Source organism: Drosophila bipectinata, chromosome 3R (assembly GCF_030179905.1).
Source record: "Drosophila bipectinata strain 14024-0381.07 chromosome 3R, DbipHiC1v2, whole genome shotgun sequence".
Taxonomy (NCBI): Eukaryota; Metazoa; Arthropoda; class Insecta; order Diptera; family Drosophilidae; genus Drosophila; species Drosophila bipectinata.
Window position 1 is genome coordinate 22,788,764 of NC_091739.1, and position 24,020 is coordinate 22,812,783.

The 24,020-nt window shown below is 39.7% G+C and overlaps 5 protein-coding genes, 1 long non-coding RNA gene and 2 other non-coding genes across 15 annotated transcripts in view; 3 read left to right on the forward strand and 5 right to left on the reverse strand.

Moving 5' to 3' along the window:
* LOC108122641 (aminopeptidase N) overlaps positions 1 to 1,768 on the forward strand; it is a 28,759-nt gene extending 26,991 nt beyond the window's left edge. For all 6 annotated transcript variants that reach the window (XM_070281076.1, XM_070281075.1, XM_070281078.1 and 3 more), the window contains 4 exons: positions 50 to 240; positions 304 to 471; positions 525 to 668; positions 730 to 1,768. In XM_070281076.1, coding sequence (XP_070137177.1) covers positions 50 to 240; positions 304 to 471; positions 525 to 668; positions 730 to 985 — 759 coding nt within the window. In that variant the 3' untranslated portion in view covers positions 986 to 1,768. The remainder of the gene's footprint in view (positions 1 to 49; positions 241 to 303; positions 472 to 524; positions 669 to 729) is intronic.
* A 594-nt stretch (positions 1,769 to 2,362) lies between these two features.
* On the reverse strand, positions 2,363 to 2,434 carry TRNAQ-UUG (transfer RNA glutamine (anticodon UUG)). The gene has a single exon. It is a non-coding gene; the product is annotated as a tRNA-Gln (tRNA).
* Positions 2,435 to 2,744: 310 nt separating this feature from the next.
* Positions 2,745 to 2,816, reverse strand: TRNAQ-UUG (transfer RNA glutamine (anticodon UUG)). Its single transcript has one exon. It is a non-coding gene; the product is annotated as a tRNA-Gln (tRNA).
* A 242-nt stretch (positions 2,817 to 3,058) lies between these two features.
* On the forward strand, positions 3,059 to 4,867 carry Spag1 (Spag1 axonemal dynein assembly factor). Its single transcript, XM_017237201.3, has 5 exons — positions 3,059 to 3,411; positions 3,466 to 3,887; positions 3,952 to 4,079; positions 4,137 to 4,264; positions 4,321 to 4,867. The coding sequence occupies exons 1-5, from the start codon at positions 3,139 to 3,141 to the stop codon at positions 4,825 to 4,827; spliced, it is 1,458 nt and encodes a 485-aa protein (XP_017092690.2). The 5' UTR covers positions 3,059 to 3,138; the 3' UTR covers positions 4,828 to 4,867.
* LOC108122573 (uridine phosphorylase 1) lies at positions 4,808 to 6,717 on the reverse strand. The gene is made up of 7 exons (XM_017237202.3): positions 6,380 to 6,717; positions 6,046 to 6,075; positions 5,867 to 5,987; positions 5,467 to 5,808; positions 5,269 to 5,410; positions 5,016 to 5,209; positions 4,808 to 4,960 (listed from the first exon to the last, which is right to left on the reverse strand). Exons 1-7 carry the CDS (start codon positions 6,568 to 6,570, stop codon positions 4,868 to 4,870), a joined length of 1,113 nt encoding a protein of 370 aa, XP_017092691.2. The 5' UTR covers positions 6,571 to 6,717; the 3' UTR covers positions 4,808 to 4,867.
* A 47-nt stretch (positions 6,718 to 6,764) lies between these two features.
* LOC108122677 (uridine phosphorylase 1) lies at positions 6,765 to 15,214 on the reverse strand. Of its 2 annotated transcripts, XM_070280966.1 has the most exons (6): positions 14,926 to 15,214; positions 13,334 to 13,400; positions 8,842 to 8,965; positions 8,128 to 8,475; positions 7,691 to 8,062; positions 6,765 to 7,621 (listed from the first exon to the last, which is right to left on the reverse strand). In XM_070280966.1, exons 2-6 carry the CDS (start codon positions 13,384 to 13,386, stop codon positions 7,478 to 7,480), a joined length of 1,041 nt encoding a protein of 346 aa, XP_070137067.1. In that variant the 5' UTR covers positions 13,387 to 13,400; positions 14,926 to 15,214; the 3' UTR covers positions 6,765 to 7,477. The 2 variants fall into 2 exon arrangements, with proteins under 2 accessions (XP_070137067.1, XP_017092884.1); XM_017237395.3 differs by lacking the exons at positions 13,334 to 13,400; positions 14,926 to 15,214 and adding an exon at positions 10,017 to 10,510.
* A 3,410-nt stretch (positions 15,215 to 18,624) lies between these two features.
* Tsp97E (Tetraspanin 97E) lies at positions 18,625 to 21,900 on the reverse strand. Of its 2 annotated transcripts, XR_001773159.3 has the most exons (5): positions 21,728 to 21,900; positions 21,261 to 21,428; positions 20,403 to 20,765; positions 19,771 to 20,328; positions 19,588 to 19,675 (listed from the first exon to the last, which is right to left on the reverse strand). XR_001773159.3 is itself a non-coding variant. In XM_017237378.3 (4 exons), the coding sequence occupies exons 1-4, from the start codon at positions 21,785 to 21,787 to the stop codon at positions 19,580 to 19,582; spliced, it is 687 nt and encodes a 228-aa protein (XP_017092867.1). In that variant the 5' UTR covers positions 21,788 to 21,899; the 3' UTR covers positions 18,625 to 19,579. The 2 variants fall into 2 exon arrangements, 1 of the variants encoding a protein (XP_017092867.1); XM_017237378.3 differs by lacking the exon at positions 19,771 to 20,328 and having other exon boundaries at positions 18,625 to 19,675; positions 21,728 to 21,899.
* Positions 21,026 to 21,391, forward strand: LOC138926650 (uncharacterized). Its single transcript, XR_011443235.1, has 2 exons — positions 21,026 to 21,131; positions 21,204 to 21,391. It is a non-coding gene; the product is annotated as an uncharacterized lncRNA (long non-coding RNA).
* Positions 21,901 to 24,020: the final 2,120 nt, after the last annotated feature.

Genomic DNA, 24,020 nt, shown 5'->3' on the forward strand with positions numbered 1-24,020 from the left:
AAGCCTTTCTAGATTACTTAGTATTTTTAAACTTATTTCACCCAACTAGGCCTTCATGAAGTTCATTGTACGACCTGCCTTCGATAGGTATGGCCTGAATGAGCCGGACAATGAGTCTCATTTGCAGCTTAAGCACCGAGCTCTGGTTGCAAACTTTGCCTGCAAATTCAACTACGATCGATGCACCCAAGTGGCCCAAATGAAGTTCCGGGAATGGATGCGGGATGAAAGCAAGAATCCGTGAGTTTTCACAGCCTCGCAAAGAATTTGAATTATTTATAAATCCATTCTTTTAAAATACAGCATTAAGCCCAATCTCAAGTCTGTGATTTACTGCACAGCTCTGGCGGAAGGCACTCATCAGGAGTGGTACTTTGCCCACCAGCAGTACAAGAAAACCACAAGTGCTTCCGAGAAGGAGGAGATACTCAGCTCCCTGGGATGCACTACCAAACCTTGGTTGCTGTCCAAGTAAGAAGATAAAGATCACTATTTTTTATCGGGTAATAACTATTTTGTCTTAGGTACCTTAACATGACTATTGATCCCCACTCGGGCATTCTCAAGCAAGATGGAGCCCTGGCCTTCCGTTCAGTGGCCACCAATGCCATCGGCCATGAAATAGCCTTTGATTTTCTCCAGAGCAACATCAAGGAGATTGCAGAATAGTAATTATTATTTTTATAAAATTTCTTAAAAATCTATTTATATTAATTATCCACTTAATAGCTATGGGGATGGCTTTTCCACTCTGTCCGAGATGATCAAGTCGCTGACCATCTACATGAATAAGGAGTTCCACAAGAACCAGCTTCTTGAGCTGGCCGCCAATTGCCGGAAGTTGGGACTGCCTGCCGTGGCATCGGCCATCGACTTGGCCCTGGAACAGGTCAATAACAACATATACTGGCGCAGCCACTCCTACCACAGCCTCAAGGACTTCCTTGAGGGCATCGTCAGGGAGTTCCAGATCAACATATTGTAGGGAGTGAAAATTCAAAATGATTTCAACCAAAAACACGATTAGCTACTGTAGCGATTGTTATTATTTGTATTCATTCAAAGGCCTCAAATTAATTTAATGAAACGAATAATTTGCGAAAAGTGATATAAACGTAAGTTAGCGAGCATAATTTAGGTATCCGATATACTTTTTGCAATTGTATATTTATTTATTTGTAAGTCGTGCTTTTTCTGCTTCTTGGCATTGCTCTGCAACGTTCCTACTAAAAATAGAACAACTTTAACTGAAAATTAAAAATACATAGTTCGAATAACTTAAATCATCGTCAGTTTTTGTGCCCCATATATGTATATCAAGAAATATCTAATGCTGCTTGTGTAAAATCTGTATTACCTAAACTAATGTATGATTGTGTCAAGTACTTTACTTTCGTACACCTCTAGATCCTAAGCGTATAAATCTAGCACTAAGTGAACCAAAAATCTATTTTTTAGTCGTCAGTCCAGAATCAACTATGGGAGTGGAAGGGACAAGAGCACGCTTCGAGTTTTTAAAATGATATTGAGGGGAGCCATTGTGGCGGTAACTGAGTGTCCTTAAAGCATGGTTTAAATTGTTGTTAAAGGAGAATACACCACATGCACACAAATATATATTTATTATTGTACGATTACCTATTGTGTATTTTGTAAAGCCAACACCGAAATACTTTTATCGCTGCTGCACAACCATGTAAATAAGTTTTAAAGCTTAAACTTAACGTTTAAATAAACTACTATGTATTTACGTAATTTTATTTAAAAACCTGTTTTTATATTCCGGGGGGAATGAAATGAATTGACTTTGAACTTGATTCAACTTTAAATACATTTTTCAAATATCAATTTTGAAAAACTGTTTTTTTAAATACTTTATGTTTTTAAAAGTGCGACTACTCTGAATTTGGATTTTTTGTGGGACTTGGCTTGTTTTCAAATACGGTCTGACTTTTACCTCAGTGTTCTACATTGTGAAATATCTACTGCTTTACATGTTTAGAACGTTAACGTTTCCACATATGGCTCTGAAATAACAAAATATATGAATATTTTCGTTTTTATTTGCCAAATTATATTATTTTGTTATAAATTTATGATACTTTTGATACAGAAACACGACCGAGTATCTATTGGCCATAGTATCTACATGTATAATGTCAAAATTGAGATTTTTAATGCACTGCTTGTCTACAAAGCCAAAAACTGCTTTTTAAATCACTAAATATTATTTAGTTAATATTTGTTTCGATAAGTTATATTTTTATAATACAAATTTTACTGTATCAGCAACAATAATTAATAGCAAAAAAAAATTTAAATAAATAGAAAAAAAAATCAATAATAAAAAAAGTTGTATTTCAGGTTCTACCGAGATTTGAACTCGGATCGCTGGATTCAAAGTCCAGAGTGCTAACCATTACACCATAGAACCGTGTTGTCTGGGAGGCACAAATCCAAAGATATTTTACCGGCAGTGAAACCAGGACAAATTTTATAAATAATTTTAAATAAAGCTATAAATATTTAAGATTATATTTTTCAATGTTTCTTATAAAAACATGGACAAAGGTCTAGCAATTCTATTTGCAACGCAAAAATTAGAAGCACACGTAGATGATGTGAAAACATACGTTTAATTTAAAATTAAATTGTGGTTATAAAATTTGTTTTATTTTTTGATTAAAAAAATAAATAAAATAAAAAAAAAATGAAATGATTTTAAAAAATATAATATTTTCAGAAGGTTCTACCGAGATTTGAACTCGGATCGCTGGATTCAAAGTCCAGAGTGCTAACCATTACACCATAGAACCTTGGTGTCGGTGAGCTGCCAAAATACAATTTTGTGCCACCGCCGCTAAATTCTGTGTTGGCCGGTTTGTGGTGGTTTGAAAAAAATATATTGCCTGCTGAAAAACAAGATTGTGGTGCTTTTGGGTAAATTACGAAAATAATAAGGGAGTGAGAAGGCCACATGAGGCTACCATTTCGACCTGTGACCTGTGTGAGTGACCCGAACTTAGTAGCCTGGTGATTGCTAGGCAAATTTTGTTTAATCAATAAAGTGTAAAAGGAATACAAAACCATAACAAGCAGGAATCTATTTTTCTACGTTTAAAATAGTATTGAAACAATATGGAAAAGGAGAAAAAGAAGTCTCTCTTGGAGAGATATGAGATACCAATAAATCATCTGGATTTCGGGTATGTTGAAAAATGCACAAATGCCCGGGAAATGGAAAAAATTGTGCATATCCTGCGTTCCGGCGAAGAAGGCTACTTCCCGGACTTATTGCGCGTTTCGGAGGAGAAGCTCAAGGAGCTCAAGCCAGACAGCCGACTATTTCGCTACGAGGAACCCATAAAACAGAGCGACGTTCTGGACAAGAAGGAACTAAAGCCTATTATGGTAAGTACTTTGATCCGAAATGCTTCACTTTTTCTATGTACTTATTAATTCCAGGATTGGACCAACGATATAAAATCGAAAGACCAAGCTTTAAACGAATTAAAAAAAGATAAACTTGTCTTGGATTTGCCGTCCATTCGGAAATTGGCCAAAATAGATCTGGAAAAACCAAGTACTGACTCTTCCAAACCTACAAAACAGAAACCAGAGCCAGCAGCTCAACCTTCCAAGCCCAAGGAAGATAGGATCCGATCGACTGATTACAGAAAATGGGATAAATATGATCCCGACGAGGAGCTATTACGTATGGATCTCAGCGAGGAGCGCACCAAGGAGGAAGCGGAGACAAAGATGGCTTGTCTCCAGAAGCCCATTTCCGACGACGCACTTCTGGACGAAAGAAAATCAATGTACGAGCGATTGCAGATGCATTTAAAAAAACTAAGCCCTCTGGAACGAGAGCAATTTTCTGAAAAGTAAGTGTTCCAAAAATTCTAATATTTTTGATAACTTTTATGTATTTTAAAACTCTATTAAAAGACACCGCCTTCGAGGAAATGAGTTCTTTAAAGCCAAAGAATATGAAAATGCCATTGAGGAGTACAACTGCGCCATTCTCTACGATCCTGATAATGCGGCACGATCTTACAATAATCGTGCCGTGTCTCGTAAGTTTTCACTAAAAAAGTGTTTTATTTTTAGGAATATATATATTTTTTTTAAAGATATGAAACTAAATCATTATGTGGCTGCCATTGCGGACTGCGAAGCTTGCCTCCAGTTAGAGCCGGAGAACGTCAAGGCTTGCCTCCGTCTGGCTGATGCTAACTATGCCCAAGGAAGACGTCGCGAAGTGAGTCTGAAATCCAATTTGCCCTTTAAAAGTGTAATAAAATATGTTTGTTTTAGTCCTATCACATGTACCAAAGAGTTCTTCAGTTGGATCCCGAAAATAGTAGTGCCAAAAAGTCGCTGGAGAAGCTCAACTCGCAGGTTGGAGAACTGGCGCCCACAAATGCCACACGCTTGATGATCGAAGAGATGAAGCCAGAGGCAGATGAAAAGAAGTCCAATAACACCTCCAAAGAAAAAGCCAAAGAAGTCTCGAAGGAAAAGCCGCCTGTGGATAAACCTAAACCTCCTCCTGTCAAGATATCTCCCGCCAGCAAGTCCCCAGAACCAAAGGAGTACGATCTTGCTGAGTTGGTTAAGCCAAACCGTGTCGTTAAAAGCAAATTGGTTACTGCTGCCGAGGCTCTTGGCAACAAGATGCATTCACCAAAAACCGGTTTACCTAAGCCACCCAACGTTCCGAACATTCAATCCAAACCGATAAAGGATCCATCTCCAGCGATGTTGCGTCTACCCCAGGACAATGTCAACAACAGCAACAAACTCCTTATCCAAGAAATTTAAACGCCATCTTTATTGGAGTGGAAATAAAATGTAGAATTATCTAGCACTTCTGCAAGAGTTTCTTGATGTATCGGCCCACGACTAGGAAGGGGCGCTGCTCATATTCGTGCTTCTGCTCCATGGTTATTTCCACCTAGGTATTTTCAGTTTATATGGCGATATCTCCAGAATTTATGTATGGCTCTTACCTGATCCCCGTTCAGTCGATTTACTATGGTCACACACACATCACCAGCCTTAACTCCTAACTTCTGGGTAACCGAAGCAAACATGCTGGCCTCCATCTCAATGTTCACGATTCCTAGGTCGAAGCACTTCTTCAGGAACTCCATTTTGTCGGCTTCCGTGTATTCGCATATAGCTCCATCCAGTCGGCCCTGACCTGTGTCCATACGAACCATGTTGAACCCATGAGGCCTTCCTGGTAATCGGGGCACTTACCCTCATAGAAACAGTCCGTTCCCATTGTGTTGCCACTTATGGTTTGAAAACCATCGTCCGCACTGCTACCATATGCTAAAACATCCTTGATCACACTCTCGGGAAACTGGGCAGGTCGCACAACACGCTTACCGAGTATAGCCTGAAGAATGAATACCACTTAAACTATTTTTCTTCGAAGCTGTCCAATCCACTTACGATCTCGTGCTCGTTGCGGAGATAGCCGTTGAAGGCATTTTTTGTGACTACAACAGTGCCAGGGGGAACACCGACACCGCCACAAGTACCGATACGAAGGAAAACCGGGTCCTGACAGCCAGCATACTTGACCAGCTTCAACAGTTCGTGCAACACTACACTGAAGGTGGAGGATCCAACACCGTGGCTGACACTTAGCACAGGGCCGACCTTGAACATGGCATATCGATGACCACCACTACACAAATCCACGGGTTCACCGGTCTCCGGATCATCTAGCACCTTTCGGAGGTACAATGCGAGTTCTCGCATTCGAGAGATAGTTCCTCCGCAACAAATCACCTGGGGATATGCCACAGAATAGTATTATCGGATGATTATTGGATTGCCACTTTCTGACCTTGACATCGGCAAACTTTTTTTTGATTTCGGTAGGTTCCTTGGAGTTTTCCACATTGAAGTTCAGGTGGTACAAGAAATCCGAAGACATGGTCTCCAAGTGGGGATTAGCCAACTGAACACTGACAATGACCAACCAATTAAAGAAAAGTCAACTACTTAAAAGTGTTGCACACTTACCTTTTAGACATATCGCTGAAGTGTCTATCTCTGAAGAAAGAAAAAAAAAGTTTATATGAACTAAATGAACTATTTTGTCACGAAGCGGGTTGCTAATATATTAATCTTATCTGACCAGCCATATATTTTTGCAAATGCTTATAGAAAGCTATGTATTATTTGCAATGTATCATGTATGCGTATATAATATGTTACATTCCACATTATATTATTCAGAAATAAGAAACTTTATGAAGTTGTTAGTTTTTTAATGTAATGTTCTTGATATTTTCTTATTTCAAGTTCATAGCAACATTATATACACTTTGATAACTCATAAACAAACAATATTTACGTATAGTTTTCTATATATGAGCGAAGAGTCTTGTTGGCAACTGAATGAGAAACGTGGTGCCACTTTTGGAACTGAAACAACAACGGTCTGTGAAGAACGCGGCCGATCCGTCTTCTCCGAGTGCTGGTTGCGAACTGCCCAAGTTTTCTAAATAGTACATAGTGCCTACATATTGGACTGCAAGACTCCATTTACAACAACGATTGTAAGTGTAAGAATGATTGGGTGTTCCCCTTGAATTCAAATGAGTGCGTTTGTATTAACTGATATGAAATCATCTGCAACTGAAACATATAACAACCACACCCTTTTAATTGTGTAGGAATAAGAAAATGAAAGGTCCCACAAATGTGTTGGGATGTGTGCCAAAATTATAAACACTAGATTGATTTTAATATACCATTTAAATATATTCAGTAAATCTTTTTTTTTTTACAATATAACTTGTATATTTGCATGTGCATTCCGTAATCAAATTATTTTCAGCAATTGTAGTCCATATTCTATTTATAGTTGGATAGATGTACATACAATTAGTTTAACTGCTGTTGATTTTTTTGAGGTTGTTTTCGCGGTAGCAACATTAATCAACATTTACAATTAACAAATTTGAAGGAATTTCAATACAATATAGTAGAATAATTTAAGAAATTTAATTACAGTATTCATTTTTTATAGATATTCGATTTAAATCCTTGTTTTTGGTTAGCCCCATTTAAAATATGCAACATAACAATTAACGATTTGGTTTTAATATATTATATCATATTTGGTTTTCCTTCCCAAACCATTTCTTCATCTCAAAAGCCTTTTTAATGATAACCTTTGAACGTCACACTGAGTGATATTGTTTTATGTATTACATGTATATTTTGTTTTGTTGTAACATATATAAGCAGTAAATTCTTCAATGAATATACATACAGTATGCTTGAGATTAAATTAACTAATGAGGTTAGGGTCGATATACACAGAAATAAAGCTAGGAACTTAATCAGAGCTAAACTAGGGAATGTTGAAACACCGTAGTATACTGGAGAGATGCGAACATACATTATAGAAGGTAACTTTTAAATAAAACTCCCGATATATGGCCCTTTACTCGTGGGCCTGCGACTCCTGCTGGACCAACTTGAAGCGCCTGGGCGACTTGATGGATCCTTGATGGCCGAACAGTGACTTCAATTGACCATTATGCGACAGAATCTTACGTATATAGCGCGCCACGAGAATCTGAGGACGCTGTGAGGGAAAAGTGAGAAAAGTGATACCTGTTAATCAATTCATTTATCAATGGAAATCAATACCAACCTGCTGCCATTCGTGCATGACCTCCTTGGGGGCATTGACCTGGTCGCCGTTCAGGCGATTCAGAAGCGCCACACATACAACCGCCGCCTTGATGCCGGCGTGGTGGGTCAGGGCGGCAAAGATGGTGCTTTCCATCTCGATGTTAACCACTCCATGGTCGCGCAGCTTCTCCAGGTATGCCATCTTGTCGTTCTCACTGAACTCGCAGAAGGCGCCATCCAATCGCCCTTGACCCTCGTAGAAATCATTTGTGCACAGAGTCTTGCCAATGATGGTGTCATATGGATCGTCGGCACTGGCCAGGGACTTGAGCTCACGCGCAAGTTTCTTGTCCAGCTTGGCAGGACGGTGAATGGTCTCGCCCAGAATGGTCTGTAATAACATAAATTATGAATAAGATAAACAAATTCTTTAAATTCTTGGGAGAAGTCACTTACGAATTCATGGGAGTTGCGCAACTGGCCATCGAGGGCATCCTCAGTGATGATAACTGTGCCGCCTTCCACTCCGACGCCGCCGCATGTGCCGATCCTGATGAAGACGGGGTCCTTGCACTTCGCGTGGTACATCAGCTTGATCATCTCGTGCATCAGAATACTGACCGAGGGCGTTCCCATGCCGTGACTAACGCAAAGCACTGGGCCAACTTTGTACATCGAGTAGCGATATGAGTAGGCACTAATGTCCTGCAGCTGAGTACCCGCTGGCAGCTTGTAGCCGATCTCGTTCATTATGAAGTGTGCAAAGTTCTCCATGCGCTTTGGTGTTCCGCCCATGCAAACGAACTGGTCAGCAAAATGAAAGTCAAGAGTTTAGAAACTATTAATTAACGATGTAAATAAATAAAGGGGAAAACCAAGCTTCAAGCGTCAGGTTAGGTCGCAAAATAAATAATCTATGTCGATGATTTGAATGAAAATAAAATCAGACTTTTTTATAAATAATTGGCAATTAATTCAAACATTGATTATTGATTATTAAAAAAAGTATAAGTTAGTTTGCTTTGATTAAAGAACTAGTTTCGCTATCGCTCCACTTGATTTAATAACAAACAAGGTCTAGGTCTGGGTCTTTACCGATTTTGAGCTTGCTTTAGTATGAATAATTCAGTAAATCTTTAACCAAAATACGTAGCTCTTGGGTCTACTCACCTTAACATCTCCGAACATCTCGTGCAGGTCATGACTCTCGCTTCCCAATGCCAGATGATAGAGAATATCCTGGTCCATGAGTTCAATGTTTGAGTTACGTAATTTAACTGTTCCATCAGAGTACCTAAAAATAAATAATACAATTTTTATTTTCCAGCTGACACTCATTTCAAGTTCCCATTGCTTTTTGATAAATGAGACGCTTATCTTTTTCCAAGAATAATTGCCTTGTGACAAGCCCCCGAAAATTTAATCAGTAATTAAACAGGAAACACTTCATATACGTGGGGAATAGCTACAAAAATTCGTAGTTACTTTTATTAGATGGCTTAGGAAATAAAAAATAAAATTTTATATACAATAACTCTCCATTTGATTCATAAATTTATGCCATATAACGATGAATAAGCATTGAGCTCTTTTTAATGAGTTCAAATGACAGATTTGAATTTCGCTTGGCTAATCAATGTGAAATAGTCAGCTTTTTTGCATTTACATTTATTTTTATTAATTTGTTGTTGAGGCGACCCCCTAGTGGGGGGCAGCCAAATGTTTTCCACCCAAGATAGATAGATAGTCATTATCAAGTGCGTCAAACGAATCGGGGAAAAAATCATGTTAGAAGAGTGAGCAAAACAAAAAGCAAAAAAACTTATGACTTCAACATAATCAAAACAAAATGTCTTGACCTTGATTGATAAGAATTTTATTTGATTTTTTGTTAGCACCCTGCCAAACATCCGATTTGAATATACAGGGGAAACAATTGAGTCATTTTTTGATAGAGAATGAAATCTGATCACTTGGACAGCAACTGTTGATTTGAATTTGAAACAAAATCCAGAGTAAGCTACTTTGGCGACACACCCATCAGTCCAGACCAATATTTGGACAGTTGGGGAAAGCATTACCGATTTTCTTTGCCTTTTTGCATATTATTATTGGATAAATTAGTTTATTCTTGGGGTTTACCAAGAGAGATTTAATACTCGCACAACACAGTGATTTATCATTATTAATATCATGAACAAGTATTATATTAAAACTCTTCAAAAAAAAATTGAGAGAGATCGTGTTGCATTATTATTATTTGGTTGTGAAGACCCGCCAAATTCAGCAACCCTCCCAGGGATCGATGCAGCTGCCGGCAAGAAAACCGGTTTGAGTGTCCTTACCGCGTTATTTTATGCACGTAGGCATCATCGGTCTCATCGTCCTGCAACGGGGATCTGTGGGCGAGCTCGTAGTGGGCCTTGAAGTCGTGCGACTGATTATCGGTGATGGTGGGCGGCATGATGTCAGCACTCTAATGTCCTTTGAGTCACAAACAACCAAAAATAAGTAATGGCTCGCAGAAAAGAAATCCGGAACTGGTATAACACGTCAACGTTTTCAACGAACTAAAAAAATTTCGTAGGTTTCGCCCTGCCTTATATACCCTCCTTTACAGAGCTCTGTTATCGAAGCGGTTTTTTCTCGCAGCTAGTTGACTAGCTCTGTTAACATTACACTTGTAGTGGTGATGCGGTGTTACACTATCTGTGTATGTGGCATTCTGATTAGATTTTAGGACTATCTTGGCAGCGAAACGGAAGTTCAAGTGTCACTTATGCTGCGCAATTCAGTTGCAGAAATCAAAATAGATTGCCCAGTGGGCAGTGCAATGGAAACGTGCTGGGCCGGCAAGGTCAGTGGATGCAAATATAACTGATTGTTATCAGTATAAGCAGACTTATGTAGTGCTCTATTCAAGTGCAATTTACAAGCGACTCGGGTTGATAATAAAACGAAGCATAACGGATTTGCGTAACACAATTATTACAATTTCACGATAATAACAGGGTACTGTGTGGCTATGGAAGTTGTTTGATCAGCCGGTCCATTTTGTTTGGTTCCGTAAATATGCAAATTATTTTTGGAATTTTTTGCTAAGAGTTTTTGAAACTGGTTTTTGACTTGAAATTCGTTTCACATTCTTCAACTCTGATATTTGCAAATGAGATGCAAACAAAGCTTAATTAGGATTTCGTTTATTTTTGCAGACAAAATATATGTTTGTAAAAAATATATCTAGTTTCTTTTTAGTTAGACACCCTGTATTAGCAATATTGTTAGTCAACCTGGCCCAAGAATGTGAAGAGTGCATTACAGGCCCATTCAGCTCTGCGTCATCCATGGACTTACTTGCCAAAGTCAGGCCATAAAATGTACACAAAAACAAACAGACAGATATATATACATATATAAAAACATCCGACGAAAGACAGACCAAGAGAGGCTAAGTTGGGGCACACACAGATACGCACAACTACATTCAGTCAAGCCAAAAGCGAAACAATCGGCAAAGCAAAAGGAAACTTGGGCGATAAAAAAGAGCATACGCAGAAGAAGAAAAAACAAAGCTTGGCCAAAAATAAGCAAAAAGGGGGCTTGGCTTTAGCCAGAGAGCTCCTAACAGAGAATGGCTGAGAGAAAAGATGGAGAGCAGAGAGCCATGTACGTGATGCGGCTCACAAGTCGGTTTTTGAGGTCGCGTTTCAGTACCGAGCTCCAACTCGGTGCCACATGGAATTCACTTAATGTCCATACCCGCAATTAACTTGGTCAATTCCCCGTAACCAAATGTTGGCTCACTGATTGACTTTTTCAGCTGCAAAGCTAAACACAAAAGCTCAGCTTATATAAGCAAATGGAAATTGCCACAAATGCACTGAGAGATCCATTGAAATAGGTTCCATTATCAAGTATCAAGTTCATTGTGCAACTTATTTACGAGAGAAATTCCAGACTCATTTTTCAGAAAAGTGTATACACCTCTTATGACGGAAGAAACCCAAAACAAACTTGGCCATTTCAAGCCCATTCTTTGGGTTATTCCACTTGGGTACCCTGAGATGTTTTTACTGTCAGTGGCAGCCACAAATGTCAGTGGCATGGATCTAGTCTATTTCTCATGGAGTCTCTTAACTTGATCTATTTATGGATGGCACAGATCTTAGTAGTAATGCTTTGTACCATAAACTAGACTATTTGTAAGATGTCCTAAATCCAATGCATTGCTAATGCTCTTTAGTGTATGAATAACCATCGTCATACAACCTCCAGGACGTATAACTTTCTTTGAAACGACTAAAAGCTTTGCAAACTTTCAATGTATTATTATTCATCACGTTACATTGTCCCACCATTAATCAGAGACTTTAAATGGATCCTTTAATGCGTACAAGTCCTTTCATCTGCTCACACGTTTCAGCCTTCTCCCGCCAAGGAGAAACGTAATTGCATTTGGCCCGAACAAAGCTATTAAGCGTTTCTGCAGGGCAATGATAAGACCTGGTAGGATAATTACTAAGGTTGAAAGGATGAACCAGACAGAGAGGACAGAAGGTCACAGAAAGTCCAACAATGAGTCGAGAAATGCAAATGAAAATGGGGAGAATGTGGGGGTTTATTTAAGGGACTACTTTGCCAAGTCAGAAAAGGAAGAATTAAGACTGAGAAATCAAAAGTCATGGCCAGTTCAGTGGGGCAAATCATGTCATGATGTCATTCCGAACCGCATTCATCCGAAATTGCATTACTCACGCACCGCTGGCAAAGGATTCCAACCCACATCCACTTCTGGGCCGATGTGGGCGGCTTGGCAATATGGGCTTGCGACTGACTAGCATATGCCGCCAGTGGATAAGCAATCGATAATTGGCTATTTATTGTTTTGTTGGCTTTGAACTTGCGACTACTGTGCGTATGAGCAATGCCGCAATGAAAACACCATTCCGGAGCCAAGGTCAACTAGCAAAAGGGAGCGATAAGTGAATTTTCCCGCACGTTTTCCCTTTCATTCTGTTGCGAAATGTGCAAAATGTAGTGCTATATTTAGGACTTTGTTTTAGCTGAATGGGCCGTTAATTAAAGGCAATTTGAGTGGTGATGCTATTATGCGATTAGGCCTAAACCAATTTCTGTCATCGACGTAATTTGGGGAATATCTAATTAAGGGAAAATTTGGAAAAATATAGAAGTACTAGAGTTCGCGTTGCTGTAAGAAGTTAGGGCTCCTTAGAGAGTTTGGTTTTTGTTGCATACTTTTCGGAGATTTATAATTTAGCAAAGCCATTTGAGTTCTTTTCAAAAATATGCAAGTTAAGCTAGTTTGAAATTATTTTCAACTTTACTTTTAACAAAAATATGATAAGTTTCTTGTATGATTACATTTTTCCTAGAAGTATGTTACTTAATTAAATGAGCCTGCAGAGGAAAACAATACAAAAAACAAAACAACAGACATCCCGTATTTTTCGTTCTTTTTTCAGTCTGCTGATAAGTTTTGTCTCCTCGCCATTGCCAAAGTTTAAATTTATGAGGTTGGCCTTGTTAGTGCTTTTGTTTTTTGGACGGGAACTCACTCAGGCAGGCGGGCAACTTGAAAACTTATTCGTAAGCCAGCCAAAGTTAAAGCCAGTTGGCTGTGGCTGAAAGTGCTGGTACTTACTCATCGAGCTCCTCCTCGGAGAGGGAGTGACTGTTGGCTGTGAGCAGCGACATCTTGGTGTAGGATCCTGCAACGGAGAAGCAAACGTAAATGAGAAATTAAAACGCAAATGGAATTTTAATAACCTCGTAATTCCGATGTGCAAATTGGCAGCATCTTTTCAAACGAAAAGGTCTACTCTCGGGGGCACGCTAAGCCCATTTAAATGCGTGCCACATTCTAAGGCCTAAACAGTGTGCCGTGGCCTGCAAAAAGGACGACAGTGGAATGTCGAGGAAAAGTACATGAAAAAAAAGGAAAAACAAAAGGACCTCTGCAGTATAAACAGCATAAATAATAACCATGGGTATTATTTGAAGCATTATAATTCAATAACTGAAATCAATGTTTATTTTTAACTTTTAATAAGTTTATTATTTTATCACAATGAAATTAACCTAAAAATTAAAATAATTTTTTACTGTACATTAGAGGAAACAGTTGGAAAGCGCGCACAAAGCATTTTGACGGCTTTTAATTAAAAAATGTCAGAGAAACGTCACGTGCCAACATCAATGTGAACGTTCCTCTGCGTTGAAGCTTGTTGTGTGTTCTGTGTGTGTATGACGGCGAGTCCTTGAAATGTTTACCGACTTCAACCGGACCAACAAAATGGTTTAGCGATTTCCTTTTTTCGGGGCTTATCCGTTGGCGCTTTTCGCATTATTTTCTCCCCAAAGATTGGACACGTTTGGCCAACAAGGCTGCCCCCAAAGTTATGCCACGTTTTGAACTAAAGTGTCTTTTGGTGTTGGTTGTTTTCTTGCGTGGGCGGGCAAAAGTTCAAGGCCGTCTACAATTAGCCTGACCAAGCAGCCACTCAAAAGTGCTGAAGTGGCAGACTGAGAAGTCCTTAATTTCTGCACTTTGTTTTTGGTTTCTTGCCAGCAATATTTACTCAACTGATGGCTATGTTTTGAATATAAATTTGTGGAAAAGAAAGTCAACACAAACTGTTGCTTATGAGTTAGGATGTTTATATTTTCTTTGAGGATAATTTAGGATACATATATTATTTTTTAGTTTTAAGCAAAACAAAGTTTCATAATATTTTCTAGAAGATACAGACCCCTTTCCAACACCATTAATCAGACTTTTCTGCAAAACATGCTGACCCATTAAAGGCTCAATAGCCTTGAAAGCGTTTGCTGAACCGTTCCAATGAACGAATGCAAATATACAGCTGATGCAGACATGATAGGAGGTATAAAGGAGGGATGTGAGAAGGGTTAGCATTGAAGAGGGTTGAGATAATTACATTTGTACATACACACACACACACAAATGTATGTGTTACCATTTTCATGGGAAAGTTTTTTAATTATCTCAAGAACACTCTTATCGCTCTGCATCGAATCAGATGTTCTGAGAAAGAAATTGCACACTACTGTGGTGTGTGTATCATGAGGCAGGATAACGCCAAGAATTGAGCTATTGATTTTCTACACAGACAGCACTAACATAAAAAGTTTTTCCGTTTCGTGTCAAGTCCAAACTATTTCTACGATATTTGTGTATTTATTGTGTGAGTTTTTCTTACTCTGTCGACTTACGTAAAAAGTTGTAGTCGTTATTTGGATCTTCAAGGGTTAAAATGGGGTTTTGTTATAATTTTTTCGTCGACGCGCACCAATAAACGGAATCGAAACCGTCTGCCACTATTATTCTGTGTTGTTGCTTTGTCACGATATACTTTTGGTATTTCGATTGCTTGGCAGTTTATTGTTTATCTGCAGGCACGTGAAGCTAGCAGGAGCACTTTCTCTCCCTCTCTTGTTCACCGAACTGGCACACGAACACAGGTACACGGACAGGAGTGCTTCGACCAGAGCTGCACGAGGTTCGAAACGAAACTGACTAGGGGAGTCCCATGAAGCAAAATTGTTGACTCTGAAAATTGTTGAGAGATACAGCTGTGTTCAGCAGAATAGTGCAGATGACTTGAGCTTTATACAAAAATATTTATAATACATATAATCTCTAAAACAGCCCTTCAAACCTAACATTTCGATCTATAATATCTCAGATAAGGTATCTATAATACATACCTTAGAAGAAGCCTCCTATAAGTCATATCCTTCATTCCAATGCCAGTCATTTAAAAAAAAAAAATATTAAAAAGATTTGAGCCTAAATTGCTATTTCAGTAAACTCAACTGTATGCCTCATGCTTTCTCTCTGGCGATTCACTCAACGCTCGGAAGGAGGAGTGTTTCGCAGAATCGCTCAATGGGTACTCTGTGCAAAACTGGGGGTTAAATAATTATACTGCGGATAGCCAGCAAAGGCAACACCATTGTTTACAATTTTCTCTAAAATCTCACTCAAATGGGAGAAGAAACATTCCACCAGGGAGAGAGAGTTCAAGGAAGAGGTGCAGGGGGTGGTTTCAAGTTTTCTGTGCAACAGCTGCTGCGCAGTCCATTCGACACGCGCTTCCTTTCGGCCGTCTCTTAATTATGGTGTCTTGGGAAAGGACATGACATGGGCTGTCCGTTGCCGAGCAGCGGTCATTAAAGCTGCATTTAATTAAATTTTAATGCGCACTTAAAAACCTTAAAGGTGTTGAAAAATTGAAAATGGTCCATGCCTCACCGATGCGGCTCGGTGGCGTATACGCAATGTTCGTATACGCATAACGCATACGCCATGTACGCCACTTCATAAATGCTGTACAAAACAGATCTGCAGGCCATGAAGCAAACAGACCAAGGCGGTATTTGCTTATTCATTTGATTTCATTTTATGGGGGTCGTAAAACGTTTCTCATTGAAGCGGATTGAGGATTTTATTGGAGAAAAATGTTCCATACACTTGTAAGGGATTTCTACTAATGGAAAGGTTGTTGAAGTGGAAACATTGAATAAATTGGACTGTATTTTATTGAAGTGAAAACGACAATTGCGAGTGTCAAAACAAACGAGAAGATGTTAGAGTATGTCAATCAAAATTTAAGGATTTCGAATTTTTCCACAACACTTCCTATTCCAGTCTACATATTTTTTATGGATATCTCGTTGTTTAGGTAAACATTCGATTGTTTATTGAGAGAATTTCAATGGCAAGGTGTTGATGGGTTAATGAGATCTAGCCAACAAAAAGTTTACTGATTAGATTATATTTATTTAAAAAAGGCAAACAAAGTTGATGTTAATGATTAGAGATGCTGTCATAGCATTTCTGGCTTAGCTGAACTTGTACCCTTGAAAGGCTTTAATTAAATAAGCAAGCGTATATGGTGTTTTTTTGTAAAGTTTCACTTGGGATGAGGTCAGAACTTTCGGACTTGCTTTAATTAATTGTAACCAATAGTGCGTTTGACTTTACTTTGACATTGAAATTCAAATATATTTGTCCATGTTCTTTATTGCTTAATTTCCAGGCTTTCACACACACACGCTTTTTCCTACATTGCCATGCTTGGCTGCGGCTCAGACGGAGATAATAAGTCCAACATGACACGACACCGACATGGACAGTAAATTCGAATTACGTTGGGCGTAAAAGCCACGCCCACTCAACAGAGAAAGAGGAAGAGCTGCCGTAAAGCGGTGACTAAACTGTTTTCGCTTTGATGAATTTTCGACAATCGAGCCGAGGGCTGACTAAGTCGATGCCTCTGTAAACGTTCATTTACTCTTTCGGTGACAAGAAAGAAATCTTCACAGCTCTGGCCCCAAATTTCCGTTTCACTGCATAATAATACTTATTTTATGCCGAGACTGGCAATGTCTTTATGTCCCATAGGGCACGCAATCGACAAGACATTGCTCATACGCAACGTTGCCTGGATCAACAGTTGAGAACGAAGCATATGGCCGATTTAAGGATTAAAGCCGCGCCCAGCCATCACAAATCTTAATATCCGACGCGTGTCAAAGGCACACGAATGGGAGTATTGATTTCAGGGGTCAATATCATTCAATTTTAATCAAGGAGTAACACTTGCGTTTTATGAATAAAGTTTTAGGGGAATATTGAAACAAGGAGTAGAATATTTAAGAATTTGTAGGCTTTTATATTTTTTATTGAAAATATAAGAAGTTCTTTTGTACTTGTTAGATCAATATTTATTTCAACCATGTGAACTATGACTTATTCAATGGCCTTTGGGGAACAGGTCACGGCTACACCTACCATACTTACGCTCATTTTTCTGATCTATTTGTCAAATAAACACTGATGTGAACCACCTCGTTTACATGACACTTCAGAGGCATTTTCCATTTCTGTTTGCAGCCAGGAAAATGTCCTGGAGACGCAGCTGTTGTTGACCATTTCCGCTGCGAGTGTCAACAAGGCCTGAGAGGATGTGGCGCGGCTGTTGTGGGTAAGGCGCACCCGGCCTATCCATTCAGGATGCCGTGGCTGCCACCACGCCCACATTCCACCACGCAAAAGCGGAAAAGTAGCCCCTGGCCGACCCCCACACAGAATTTTGTTGAGCACTCGTTACGCAACCAAGCCTCTCTCTCTCGCGCCCACTTTTTTCGCCCTAATATTTTCTGCATGGCAGTGCGTTGAACTTGGCCCAATTCGTCGCAGCTTTGAGTGAAAATGTCTCGGCCGACTTCTCCCGTTGAGTCATTTCCAGACCAAACATTGTTGAGACCAGCGGTGTGGGTGAGGCCACCTGCGCCACCTCCTGTCCCGTGGGAGGCGTCAAACAAAGTGCGAGCGTTAATCTTCTCTGGCGCTTATGATGATTATGGCGTTTGGGCACGACGGGCACCGTGGAATTAAAGAATTATACAGTAATCTGGAAAATGTTTCAAATGATCTTAATTAATCTTAAAGATACGTAGATCCATTTGTTTATTTTCCTTGGTTTATTTTATTAGGTCCTTTTTTTAAGGATTTTTCCTTTAATCAATAAATTTTTGTTAGATTTAAGAGGTAAATCAATTAGAAGTTTTAATTATATTTTATATAATTTTAATATGATTCGAAACTTAATATAAAATATAGAACTAAAATAAAAAACATATTCCAAGACGTCTTTAAAATTAATAGACAAAAAATATAGAAAATTTAAGAAATTAAATTTGGCTTCCTTTCCCATCTTAAATAAACACTCCTGCCACTGTCGGCCATCTTTTCCGCCCAGCAAGGATAGCTGCGGTAAGCTGAGACACTTCGCTAATGATCCCAAGCCGCAAATCCCACGGGGGAGTGTCATGGGTGTGTCACTCATTAATTGGGATTGGGGAAATGCGGGAAATGAAACTCGAAACTTTATTCTGGTTTTTGGCTTTTGTTTTAAAGATCATATTTACTTCAATCACAGCACAGAGTACAGAGAATATTATCTAATGGTTTTGTCGCTCGAAAGGAAACAGGAAACGAAACTGCAGGAAAACTATTTCCATGTGAGTGTGATGTGTAAGAGGAAAGAGCGTGGCGGGTGTGATGTGTTTTTGTTCTTGTTGGCTGTTGCGTGGGTGCAAGTCGAGAAGGAAAAGCTGCAGAGAAAGTCGAGCAAGTGCGGAAGGAGTGAAAATATAGACGAAGCAGTTGGCTTATGTGGTAGACTTTATCTATATAGACTTGTATAATTGTTGACATGTATCTTTAGTGGGATTACTCTTTCTTTTTTTTTTGTTCTTTTATGTGTTTTTCTCGCTAGTTTAAAGTTTAACAAACAACTAACATTTAGAGTATTGTTTATACGGCGGTCGTTGCCGCCAATATTTCAATTACGTTTTGTATATAGGTTGATGTATACTTATTACGTTGCTAGTTACAAATGTTGACTTGGTTGTTAGTTCTACTTTAAGATCAGGTTGTTGAAATGTTAGTCAGTAGTTGTGGTACAGTAGTTTGATGTCGAGTCGCGTCGAGTCATTCATGATTGTTGCGAGTTGCAAAGAAAGGCATTAAGAGCTAACTTATGTAGGTGTTCAAAAAACATTACAACTTAAAGAATAATTAAAGCTAAACATAATCTCATTGGGGACTCTAGACAGTAGAAGTCCTCTCTATCTTTGTGCAATAAAAGAAGACATAACTATACAATAAAATTATTTTAAAATAGCTGCAGTAATATTTCTTTAACTCCTCCATATTCGCATTCTTTTCCTCCTTTAGAGCAATCTCTTGTTCTCGCTAGGAAACTTTTGTTTAAAAAATAAGAATTCAGCCTTCGTCCCTTTGACTAACAATGTTCACATCCAGATGGTTACTTTAATCCCGTTTTTTTTATCCCTTTCAGTATAAATAATCATGTGGAAACACAGCGCGGGCGGGCAGATAGAAGGGATCGTGTTGATTGCGATAGCGACGTGCCAGAAAAACGGCCAAGACCTATGAAGAAAAGAAATGATTAATCAAGGCTTACATCACAAAAAGATTAAACAAAAAGCAAACCAAAGAAACTCATAACATTACTCTTCTCTCACCTATGACCCCTTGTTGGATTTATCTTAGTCAAAGAGCAGGCAGTCAAGTGTTAGTATATGTTTTGTTTGGAAGCAGTAGTAAAGTGTTAAAGAAAGGTATCATTGAGAGTAAATTGAAATATGTTTCATCGCTGATTGCTTAGCCATCGGGCTCGTGTTAGAGTTAGCTTTCTCTTACGTTATTATATTCTTTTCTATAATGTGTATATAAGTCTAAAGTTGTATATCATTTACGACCTAACACATTACGTACGTAGTTTCGCGGCAATGTGGTTATATATATATGTGTATATATATGTGTAGATGGTATAAATATAAAGAATGCTTGTATATATGTATGGTATGTGGGCCCCAAGGGCGCATGAAATATTTTATCGTAACACCAACATTTAACAGAGACAGAGAAGGGATACACGCACTAAATTACTTTGAATGTTATTCTGTTTCTGGAAAATGTTTCTGTGTGTTCGATTAGTCGACAATTTATAGGAAGGCGCTGGGCAAGCCGCGCGGATCCTTTTGGTTGCGGTAGCGAACTGTTAGCCAGACGCCCACAAACTATGGCAGCATGTGAAAATTAGTTAGACAATGGATTAAACAGATGAATTATACATTTTCCTGCTCAAACCTACCTCGGTGAAGCTGAAGAAAATGCCTAGTCCGCCACACAGCTTGAAAGCGTAGTCGATCTTATCCTGTAGCAACGGACCACATGGTGGGCAGTGGCAGTTCGGATCGCTGCTTGTGGCACAGCACTTCCGCTGTATAATGTCACAAGTGGGCTCTTCTGCTGGCGTAAGGGGGGATTTCGGGCTGGGTCCTGTGGCGTTGAATCCGCAGCACAACATGCTATCTTGCACCTGTTGACGCAACTCGGTGGGCACCGTCATCCATCCCTGCTCGGCGAACTGTTGTTGTTGCTCGGAGTTGACGGCCAGGCAGGAGCTTGCAATGGAGAACTGAATCAAGAACAGCATGAACAAAATGATCATGTACTGCAGGGAGCGAAATCGTAAAAGTCTAAAGTTAAGGTTTAACCAGGGCAGTATATTAAAATCACTTCTTATCAGGCTTTTCCATATTTTCCCGGAATATGGAGGTTGCTTCGCGATAACCTCGCGTTGCTGACGTCATAGAAGCACAACAACGAAGGTCTCAGAAGCAGCAGTGACTTGGGGCCCGCCATAATTTGAGTCATTACCGGCCAGCTTTCTCTGCGGAAGTGGGCACTTGTCTAAGTACGCTAATTGCTCCACATGCCACGACCTTTGTGGCTGCATACAGCTGTGCTCAAAAAATTAGCAGTGCAACATAAATTTACGTTTGTTTTCTATAAATTCTGGGAATTTAAAGAAATGCAAGTGCGTTATCTAATTTCTAAATATTGTTTAAGTTTTAATAAACTTGTTTTTTTTTGTGACTTTTGACCACAGCTGTAAGAGATACACTTTCGCACGGCTACAGACATAAAATCTTTGACAAAAGGATACGAAGAAGAGCATCACTTGATGGTGCTTCACGGCGCCCGCCAAGCCCAGCATGGAGATGCAGATGAGGATGACGCCGCAGGCCAGGATTCCGCCCACAATCGGCAGGTTGGTGACAATGGAGGCGGCCCGGGCATACACACCGACGCCAATCAGCAAGAATCCAATCATCTGAAGAAGGGAAGGGTAAAATATGTAAAAAGGATTCAAGATGTGCACTGGAGGTCACCCCAAACACATAAGCAACAACAAATACAGTGAGGCAGACAGGGAGATACACACACATAGTGACAGGCTTGCACCTGCCACCGCAAAATGAAAATCAATACCCATAATTGGTAATAATCTTATTAAATCATTCACTGCTCATTGGTATTCATTGTTGTTGTTGTGTTTTTTAGCACTTCCTGGTTTTTTGTTGTTTTGGGGATATGCGTTTTTAAAAAACAGTTGTTATGTTTTCATCTTACCACATACAAAATGTTGAGCGCAATCAACGCATTTTTGGAGCATGTGAACCCGCCACACATATTGGATTTTTTTTGTCGGATTTTATCTCTAAATATATTTAAATTTAACTCAAGTGTTGCGGAATAAATAAATGTATTCCGTTTCTTTTCACTTTCGATTGGAGATGGAACTACAGTTTTTCAACATAGGGGCCTAAGCGATTGTTGAGAGATATCGATAGTTGAATGTAAACTATCGTACAATCTATAAGTGGCTTAGTGTTGAAACTGATTTTCTAGTGTTAGAAAACCACTTCAGGTAAGCTTTTGCCGCAAAATTTCAATTCCGCCAATTAACTAAAACAAGGAACATTATATTGAATTGCCAATTTCCGCTGCACGGACAAGTGCCGTTAATTGCATTTTACATACCAGGGGGAAATTCCATCAAACAACCAGCAACAACTTCATCGCGTGTCGTGAGGCGAGGACCTCGCCAAAAAAACAACAACGACAAGTAGTACGAGGGGCCTGCCATGGACAGACACCTACGGCATAAATTTATGGCCAAGCGATAAGCGCCGGCCAAAAGGAGAATATCGCTGCCCAAAATTGGACAAGGAACGTGCGTCGCGCGGCCAAAGCTGTAGAATTTAGTAGCTGTCAAAGACATCAGCTGTGGCCCGGGCAACACCTACAGCCAAAAACCAAAAAGGCCAAACTCTCGAGTCAAGTTGGAGGAGGCAGTGGCGGCGGCTCACGCAAGGAATATGCCACAGGTGAGTCCAAAACGGTTTAGGTACAGTAAAAGCTGGATATAGGCGCTCGAAGGCCTTATGAATAATTACTGGCTTATATTTATTTTCTAAGGAAACTATACTCCTTACAATAGTTTAATGGTAATAGTTTAAGGGTATTTTAAGGATTCTGTATTGTTCAAGCTAAGTAACTATTTTTATATAATCTCCAAAGAGTACGAATTTTCATTTAGTTTTTAATCTAATCTTGTAGCTACTTTAAGAATAGGACAATAAGGCATACTCAATAAAAAAATATAAATAATAAGCAAAGAAACTATATTTTTTTATCCAAAAGATTACGTTTGTCGCTTACTATCCAAACTTCACTGTAAATCCTCGAAAAAATAACTTTGCGTGCAAATGTGTGGAATGCGGGGCAGCGGAGGTAAGACATCTAGGGAGGTGGTGTTGGACTTCGAATAGAGATCCCGATCCCCCAGAGTCGCTGGTGGCCTGTGACTCTATAAGGCTGATGCTGTCAGTTGCTCTTAGCCGGGCTCATTGGCAGCTTTATTGTCGAACTGCTGGACGAATGTGTGTGTGTGTGGGCCAACCTGCATACCAGTCATAAATATAAATATGAATCTCGAATGCACTTGCAGGCTGCTGCCTGCAACCTCGTTAGCCATTAAGCCTGTTAGCCAGGTCCGGCTGGTGCGAAGATGCAAAACGGTCGGCAGCTCCGATTTGGATTTGGATTGGGATTCGCCTCGAATGGCTTCCTCCGGTCGTTCTCTGTGCTAACAAGATGGCAACACAACACATGAAATTAGACTGCGCCGATGCACGTCCAGCGATAGAAGAAGAACGAACTGATCGTGCAGGAACAACAAACTAATTAACATATTCAAATATTTGTCGCATTGTTTTGCCAGTTTCCCAGCTTCATCTTGAGCTCCTGCCTGCTCTTCTACTCCCAGATCTGTTCCCTGTCCCACTCCTTGTCGGTGTTCTGTTGGCGGTTTATTGAAAAACCATTTTACGGTTTCATGCTTGAAAGTCATTGCGCGTTGCCACGCCCCATCCCTGGGACTGGCTCTGGCCATTGTGCATCTTCCCTGGCATTCGGCATTCGGGCTTTTGCACTGCAGACCCGTTGGCGCTATTTTTATCGCATTTTAAAAGGCTATTTGTAGTGGTTTCACCAGGAAGTGGCATAAATTCGCAGCGCATAATGGCTGTGAATAAATTATTTCGCAACAGCTTCCTCTCGTTCTGCCCCAGCCCATTGATTCTGATAAGACTACGGCAGTAACTCCAACTGCAGCTTCTCCAACTGCTCGGTTCATCCAATGCGTTGCATTTCTCATTGAAATCAGCAAACGAAAACGGCAGGGCCGGCAAACAGATGCTGGAACAATGCACTTGTTACATAATCACTTACCGCGATTGTTGTCCTGCCCCGTGAGAGAGGCCAGCCAGCGGCCTTCCTTGTGCAATCCAGCAATTTTCACGCACGCCCCATCTTCCCCCCCAGAAGAGTCTGTTCTAGGCTCGGCATGGATCGTTCCAAT